Source organism: Citrus sinensis, chromosome 5 (assembly GCF_022201045.2).
Source record: "Citrus sinensis cultivar Valencia sweet orange chromosome 5, DVS_A1.0, whole genome shotgun sequence".
NCBI classification, from domain to species: Eukaryota; Viridiplantae; Streptophyta; class Magnoliopsida; order Sapindales; family Rutaceae; genus Citrus; species Citrus sinensis.
In genome coordinates, this window is record NC_068560.1 from 34046052 (window position 1) to 34055136 (window position 9085).

Below are 9085 nucleotides of genomic sequence, written 5' to 3' on the forward strand. Positions count from 1 at the left end.
TTAAATTCAAAAGCTTCCTAGCTTTTATAATGGATTCGGTACCAGGAAGCATAAAACGTCTTTGTATCTTCAAATTTACGTTTAGTATAATAAAGATGAATGTAATGTAATATGCATTAGCAGCTTGACAGCTTAGGATATCATTAGAAAATGGCGATGTATTTTTTAAATATTTTTTGTTCGTAGACCTAGAAGATGAAGAAAAGTTTTCAAAAACTATGAAAGAGATTTAAAGTAACCAAACTAACGGAACTTACTTGTAACAGAGAGGGGTTTGCATATCTTTTCTACATGTTTGGGGTTTCTGTCCTTTTACTGAAATGGTTGGGGGTCCTAGTGTACCTTGTTAACAATCATCACAGTGCATTAACAGAGTCATTATATCCAGAGCAGGACAAAAGTAGTTCAGCAATAACTCTCCCTGTTTTGTGTCACACCACCCCCCTACCCCCCCGTGGGGGTTAATAACTTGTTAGTAGTTCTAGAAAGAAAGCATACAAATATAGCTGACCACGAATGGAATTAATTCTATATTTCTCTTAATTCTTTCAGGTTCAAATTGCTTATAAAATGTATCTCAAAATATGTTACTTCTGCTACTCGTTGCTTGCATTCTTGGCCATTAGAGATTGATAAGGTGCCAAAGCTACTTGTGGGCCTAGGATATGTTTGATATCACATGGCTGGAAGCAATGAATCCTTTCAAGAACATGGGGAAAGAGATTTCTATATCTTTATTGAAATAGATTTTGAGAAAGCTTTGTGGAGAATTGTGGTCCTTTTGCATCTCCATAATTTCATGTACTATTTGACTCGTGCCAACCAAGATTGTGTGCCCACCTTGGCTTTTTATTTGCTTTTATTTTGGCTCCAGCTTCCCCCAGACAACCCAATGGGACTGAAAACTATGTTAGTTTCTGTTGGTCCCCAGAGTGAAAACTGCAATTGCAATTGCAATGAGGGCCATGTTGATTGATTTCTGGTACTGTAGTGTTTTCCATTATTGCTTGCTTTTTGTGACCTCATGCTGTCAACGTGAAGCAAATTTTTTGGATTGCTGAGATGACAGTTTGTGACAATTTTATCTTTTTCACATGTAGTTTAGGGCAATAATTTGAATGGTTAGACGGATATTATCTACTTTTTCCCTGATTGAAACATAACTCATCAGCTTGATGACACTTGGGTCCCTTCTTTTAGAGCTACGATGTTCTGTACTTGCGGAAAAAGTAAAAAGGGTTAGTTTGTGTTATTGCAATTCGCATAATTATTTTTACTGTAGAAAATTAGAAATATGTGTCATCTTTTTTGTCATTTGTTACGGTCTAAGTGGTTACTTATGAGCCACTAGATATTTGGCCGAAGTGGTTGGGCTGCTGCCCTCACGTCGGTTTAAGCCACCACAAAAATATTGTGGGGGGCTAAAATATTTATAAGTCATCCTTTACAAAATACGAGTGAACTAGAGACATCTCTCGTCGATGAGAGTTATTTGTCTGGACATGTACTTCGTTGAATTTAATGTAATAATATAATACATAACTGATTGTAAATATCAATGTAATATATGTTATAATAGCAGTTGTAAATATCTGTGAGGGTTATTTGTCTGGGTATGTACTTCATTGAATTTAATGTAATAATGTGATACATAATTGATTGTAAATATCAATGTAATGTCTGCTATAATAGCAGTTGTAAATATCTATACAATACAATAAATCTAATGTGTAATCAATATTCAAAAAAAAAATGGTTACTCCTGGAGAAATTGAGCTGAAGCAATACTCTGAATGTAAATGAAGCAAAATTTAAATTATTATTATATGAAAATGATAAAATAGTATTAATGCTACATGATATCAATCTATACGAATTATTTTGTTGCTTGAAAAAATATCAATGAACTGAGGTGCAAGATTTCTGGGACTATGGCAATTAGGAAGGTGATCTAATTAGAGGTTCAGCCGATCTAGAGAAGCTAGAGCAATGAACTGCAGCCTTTGGATTTGTCACTGCTCTGCTGAGAGAATTTGGCTTTTCAAGATCATCATTTTCATGTCTGATTTCCTTGAGCATTGCCGTCACATCTTTCATCGTTGGCCGTTCCTCTGGGCAAGGATTTACGCAGAGGAGAGCCACTCCCAGCACCTGAAGCATTTCTTGAATTTGTGTGCCCGATCGCATTAGCAGTTGCCGGTCAAGAATTGTTGTGAATTCCCTTTTTCTTTCTCTTAGTTCTCCGTTGACCCAAGTTATAATGTGAGCACCGTCTGGAATCCGACTGTCCGTTGGTTCCTTGCCAGTTAAGACCTCTAGAAGCACGACCCCATAGCTGTACACATCACTCTTCTCAGTGATCTTCAAACTGTATCCATATTCTGCAATAACACGCATGGGTTATTTTCTGGAATTTAAAATTAATGAGAACGAATGCAGTAACATTGAATTTTTCCTTTTCATTGGAATCTGAAAGCATTTAGTACTCACCAGGAGCAATGTAACCATAAGAACCTGCAACTGAGTTGGAAGCTCTTGAACTTTCTGAAGATTCAAAAAGTTTTGCTAGTCCAAAATCTGCTAGAAAAGCTTCAAATTGTGGTCCTACCAAGATGTTGTTGGACTTGATATCACGGTGAATGATCGGAGGAACACAGTCATGGTGAAGATAGGCTAACCCATGAGCTACTCCTAGTATAATCTTATACCTCGAATCCCAGTCCAGAAAAACTTTCTTTTCATGTAGCAGTCCAGCCAAACTTCCATTACTGATGTAATCAAACAAGAGCAATCTTGTTCTTCCATTGTTGCAACATCCCAAAAGCCTGACTATGTTTTTGTGCCTTATTGATCCAAGAGTCTGAACTTCTGCAGAAAACTGGTCTCTTTCTGGAAGCTCACCATTCTTCACTGGCCATAGCTTCTTTACTGCAATGACCTGTCTTGATGGAATCTCAACGCGATAAACAATGCCAGAGACACCTTTGCCAACAATGTTTGTATCTGAAAGCCTAGTCACGACATCATCTACAGAGAAATTGAGCTTTTGAAATGGGGTGAAATCCCACTCCAACTCATTTTCTTCTTCGTCATTCTCTCTAAATGTGGTTCCCCGAAATCTGATAAATAGTATGATTCCAAAAAGTACAATGAACAAAGTTACAGTTACACTGAGAAGAGCACAGATGATAAGATTTTTAGTTGAATTTCTGCCGTGGAGACTATTGTTTATGTGGCACTGGCTTCTATTGACGCAGAGCTGTTGATTGCCATAAAACGCAGAGGCAGGAAGGTCATGAAAGAGCTTGGTGTTAGGGAGGATACCTGAAAAATGATTGTATGAGACATTTAGAGAAACAAGATTGTCAAGACTACCCAGAACTTTTAAGCTTCCCGTAAGCATGTTGTTGGACAGATCTAAGTTAGCCAGTTTTGATAGGTTTGAGAAGCTTTCTGGAATGGGGCCTGTCAGAGCATTCCAACTCAAGTTCAAGAGGATATCAAGTCCTTGCAAGCGACCAATCTCTTCTGGGATGGAGCCATTAATTCGATTGCTGCTCAGATCCAACAGCTGCAAATCCTTACAGAGACCCAATGACTTGGGAATCAAACCAGTAATGTTGTTTTTGCTGAGTACCAGTTTGTTCAAAGATGTTAGCTTGCCCAAATTTTCAGGAATGGTGCCTCCTATGCTGTTCATTGAAAGGTCTAAAACATTAAGACCAAAGAGGAATTCCAAAGATGATGGAATTGTGCCTTGGAGTTTGTTTTGGTGTAAATCTACCATTTCTAGCTGAGTGCAGTTGCCGATCTCAGGAGGAATTTCTCCGGTGAACTGATTTTCTGACAACTCAAGGAAGGTCAATCTATGTAACAAGCCTATTCGTGATGGAATATGACCGGAGAAGTTGTTTGATCCTAGTCGTAAACGGATCAAGCCAGTGCAACCGCCGATTTCAGGTGGAATTTCACCTGAAAATCTGTTTGATATCAACAACAACTGGGTTAAGTTCTTGAGATTGAAAAGAGAACTTGGAACTGAGCCCGTAAGGAAGTTGTGTGAAAGATCCAATGCTTGAAGTTTCACACAGTAGGCTAGCTCTGGTATGTTTCCATGCAGCTGATTCTGCCAGGCAAAAAACAGCAAAAGCTCCTTTAGTTGACCTATTGTGGGTGGAATCTGTCCAAAGAATCTATTGTTGTCTAGCTCCAGTTGCTTTAAACGGGAAAAGTTGCCAAAGAATGATGGAATTTCCCCAGAAATGTTGTTTCCAGATAGAAGAAGCTCCTCCAATGCAACTAAATTTGCAAGAGACACTGGAACTTCACCACCCAGAGAATTCAATGAGACATCTATAACAGTCAAGCTAGAGCAATTCCCTAAGGCTTCTGGAATGCTCCCACTCAAGTTGTTCTGCCATAGTAACAACCTTTTGAGATTCTTCAAAGAACCCAATTCATCAGGAATCTTCCCAAAAATTTGGTTCTCATAAAGAAACAAATTCTCTAAAGCTGAGCAGTTACCAATTTCCTCTGGAATATAACCAGTGATATTGGCTGTGTAAACAGAAAGAGTCCTGAGGTTCGTCAGTTCCCCGACACTTCTTGGAATCTGCCCTGAAATCCCAGTATCTGCAAGACCAAGGAAAACTAGCACTTTACAGTTTGAAATTTCCTCAGGGATTTCACCATGAATTCCTGGGTTGCCGCCTGCACGGATGATTTCTAGAGCCTCCAACTGCCCTATTTCAGCAGGAATGTTTCCCGAGAGCTGGTTATCATACAGTTCAAGCCGTCGAAGCTTTGAACAGTTTCCAATCTCTCTTGGGATTCCACCATGTATGCTATTGGAATTCAGTGACAGCAACTCCAATTCGGCTAACTTTCCAATTTCTTCTGGGATATTCCCTGTCAGAGCATTGAAGCTGAGGTCCAAGTTGATCAATGAAGACAAGTTTCCTATTGCAGGAGGAATCTCTCCAGTGAGATTGGCATTGGACAGGACAAGACTCGTGAGATGACTGAAGGACAGAAGCTGATAGGGGAAGCTGGTGGGAATATGAATTGAAGTTATTGCAATTTCTGAAACAAACCCGTCTCTGGAACATTTGATATAATCCCAGTTGCATGGATTTCGGTGTGATGGATTCCATGAAGAGAAGAAAGTAGCTGAGGAAGATGAATTGAATGTTGAAAGCCAAGACAGAAGAGAGAGGCCTTCTGGGTTCAAGGCGCTAATAGCTGGAAACAATGAGATGTTAACAAACAGAAGAATAATTGTGATTTCATTTCTTGACATGATGAGCCCTTGTTGTGTATTTGCACTATTTTGATCTCATCTAGTTTTAGCATAAACCAGTCCCTCAAATCTCTGTGAGTGTTGCTTTTATTGCGGATAGTGGATTGGGATACTGTAGTATGCTCTTGGTTGCTTTCAGTTTCTCAAAAAAGAAAAGAGATGATATGTGTAATCTGGATGTCTTTTGTACAAGATATTAAAAAAGCATGCACTAACTGCCATCAGGTAATTAAGTTCATGGTTTTCAATGCAGAAATGAATAGTGAATGTTATGGGTATAAGGGTACCTAGATTGCTTCACTTTTTTGTGCAATGAAAAAAAGCTCGTCTCCTTTCTAAATTATTACCAATTTAATATTACACTCTTCACTTGCATTTTTTCCATACTGGGATTGTAAAATAACAGCCTGTAATGGTAGATTATATACAGTTTTAAATACTTTTAATATCATGGGATATTAATTTTATCCGCAAATCCACGTAACCACAGAAATTCGCCTATAAAAATTTATTTGCTGCGGGTAATTTTGTAGGTGATGGACGGTTTTGAAAATATAAACCAAAATTTACTGCATGTAGCAAGCGTATTTGACAAAGGAAAAAAAAATTCACTATACATCGTTAACTCTCACTATTTTTTTATGTATTCATAATTGAAAAAATATATATGAAGTAAGAGTGAGATCTAACACTAAACTTAAAAGTAGTATATAAGATAATTATAGGAATCATATTGGATGGGTGCTAACGGTGGTGGCCAATGAGATCTCTTGGAGCTTGGTGTTGAATGAGATGGATCATGGGTTCTACTCTTGGATGCTAGTTTGTGGATTGTGTGGTTCTTTGCTCTCTGTTTTTGTTTTTTTTAGTAAAAATACTTGTGATGAATTTATGTATTTTATATTTAAATTGCAGAATTTATGTTAGATTTTAATGCTGAAACTTTTAAGTTCTCATTTACATTGCTAAAAATTAAAATTAAATATATCATGTGTATCTTTCAGACTAACTTAATAAATTTAAAATTTAAATTATGTAATTTATATTTTTAGGTTTGTTACTCCATAACCAGAACTAACATGTGGTGTGTTTTTATATATAAAATACAATCCACCATAGAATGTTTGATGAAGTTGTATTAATCTCTTGTACTTGGCAATATCTTGGCCATCGAATCTAGCGATACCCCAAAACAAAAGCATAATGCCGACAATGTCATTTTCATTACCCAATATTCTTCATAATTTTATAATTTGATGGGAGGAAATATTTTAACTTGCATAGCGGAGTTTTTCATATTAAGAAATTTCTAGAAATCACTAATTAAGGAAATTAGATGTTCTTGATTCAATCCGTAAATCTCTCGAGATGGCAAAGAGTAGTGTAGGGTGCGAGTTTGTCAATACCATGAATTTGTAATTATTTAAATATTCTCTTTTAAATGTTTGAATTTATTTATGTGTTCTCTTTATTTAGACTTAGTTGACGTGACAAAACCTATTTGATATTAGTCATTTACCTGATATATGGTAAGTTAAAAAGTGTATCTAATATCAATCTTATATGTATGGAAATGGGCATTAAGAACTTACATACAAACTTTTAGGTGAAACGGCAACTAAACAGCGGTTATATCTCAATGGGGATTTGTTGCAACAAGTGATTGATAGCAATATCTGCAATCTTCCAAAGCATAAATGGTGACTGTTCATCTTTTTGGAGTTAGAACGCAAGTCAATTTGTGGTGTGAAGATGACAGAGCAACACTAGAAAAAGAGCTAGACACCACAACCATTTTTTTCAGTGGAATAATTATGGTAAGGTCTCAAAATCAGTTTGTATTATTTGATATAAAAAGTTGTTACCATCAAAGTAGAGCCAATCATCTTGTGAAGGGATAACAATAGGAGGACCCATTTCCTTTCCAGTGCATCATGCATGAACCTTCTCATCAAATCCTATATACAAAGAGTATTACTAATTTGGCCTTTTTTGCAGAGCTTGCCACACATCCACACCCATCTTTATGAATTCTGCATGTAAGCTACCCTAAACTGAGACACTAAATTGGTTGATTCAACTGTAAAAGATAGATATCAAACGACCTGTAAATTAAAATGTTTTTTTCATTTTGATAACATAGAATGCAGGAAAAAAAAATCTATAACTTGTATATATCAAATGTAAATATCGGCACGTTTTAAAAATATAACTATGACATGTAAATCATTTTTTGTTTAGCATCTATTTCTATAACTAATTAAAGTCCACATACACGAATAGTGTTATTATTATACATATTTAGAGTCTGTGATACTAGTAAAGGAAAAAGTTGGGCTAAGTTTGACAAATGTTTTCAGTTTTTGGACTATCACACTAATGTTGTTCACAATATTTATAAAATGATAATGCTATATTTATTTAGTTGGGATATTTAGATTTTATCCCAACTATATGGTAAATGATGTGGCATTATTTGATTGGCTCAAGTGATAATTAGTTATTAAATCTTTTCATTTCTCATTTAAATGATAAAAAAATTTATAAGTGATATATCAGTTGGGATATAAATTAATTATTTTAACTAAGTATAGCATTACTCTTTATAGAACTAGCTATCCTTGTTATGCTTTATAAAATTGCTATAGTATTATTTACAAGTTTATAGCTCAATTTGTTTTAGAATTTATCCACTAACAATTTCTCCAATTTTTTCCCCACTCCGTCTTTATATCTCAAATAAACTTGAGACGATAAGATATTTATTACTTATTTCACTTTTAATTCTTTAAAGTCAGAGTTTGCCTATAATTTCTTAAGGGTATTGTACCTCATAGACGAAGTATCGTCAAATAATTAAAAAGTTGTTAAAATTTAATGAAGTAAAGCTATTGAACGGTGCCAGATTGTGGGTATGATACTCATAAGTTACCCTACGTGATCACAACTCACAGCTTTAAAATTGGTAAATTTTTGTTGATAATGAACTTAATTCACAATGTATTTCTCAAATAAAAAACAAATTATTTAACATTATGGTTCGATTTAATGATTTTACTTTTTAAGATTTCTTTTTTATTTAAAAAGAAATAGTGTAGCCCAGGCACGAAAAATTTCCTCGCTTCGGCCCTATTCTAAAGTGGATAATTCGAAGATTTTCAAATCTGGGATGGGCAATCATCTTTCTTTAAGTAGAATCAAGTAGGGGTCACCTTGAATTTAATGGCCTATCATCATATTTGTTTGGAATTCTCAGAGGAATAAGAAATGATTCTGTATATGGACCCAAAAACCTATACAGCTCCATATAATTTATAGGTTTTGGACCACAGGCAAGAGGCAACAAACCCACGTACGATAAGTTGCTATCCATGGCCACGACATTCTTTGAGCTAAGCATTAAAATGACAATTGGGGTCTAGTAGACTAAATTGGCGATTTTTATTCGATTAAATAATTTATTTTATGCAAATAATTTGGTTTAATTGGAAAAGACATAAACAACAATTTCTTGATTTTCTAGAGAAATAGCTATGTTAAGAGGAACATTAACATCATTAAGTGTGAAAATATTTTGTTTGTCATTTCAAGACAACTCATTTATGGATTGCGTTGTAATTCAATTATTATAAAGTAATTTTTTAAACATGAATGGTTAGTTTTCTATCAAGATAAAAGTTTATAAGTATTGGTTTAATTCTTTATTGTTGAACCAAGAATCAATGAAATACTGGTAATGGCTAACCAAGATCCACTCAACTAAGTTCTTATATCTAAAATGAGAAA

General features: G+C 35.2%; 1 protein-coding gene across 1 annotated transcript; it reads right to left on the bottom strand.

Annotated features, from left to right (window-relative positions):
• Window positions 1–1796: 1796 nt before the first annotated feature.
• LOC102624202 (LRR receptor-like serine/threonine-protein kinase RGI2) lies at window positions 1797–5515 on the bottom strand. Its single transcript, XM_006472882.4, has 2 exons — window positions 2491–5515; window positions 1797–2381 (listed from the first exon to the last, which is right to left on the bottom strand). The coding sequence occupies exons 1-2, from the start codon at window positions 5297–5299 to the stop codon at window positions 1939–1941; spliced, it is 3252 nt and encodes a 1083-aa protein (XP_006472945.2). The 5' UTR covers window positions 5300–5515; the 3' UTR covers window positions 1797–1938.
• Between the last annotated feature and the right edge of the window lie 3570 nt (window positions 5516–9085).

What these genes read in the sequence shown, in the direction of transcription:
- LOC102624202 (XM_006472882.4), bottom strand. Translation starts at nt 5,299, where the DNA reads ATGTCAAGAAATGAAATCACAATTATTCTTCTGTTTGTTAACATCTCA. An exon ending in TTATGGTTACATTGCTCCTG is followed by an intron (nt 2,382 to 2,490) that starts GTGAGTACTAAA and finishes GTGTTATTGCAG; the next exon opens with AATATGGATACAGTTTGAAG.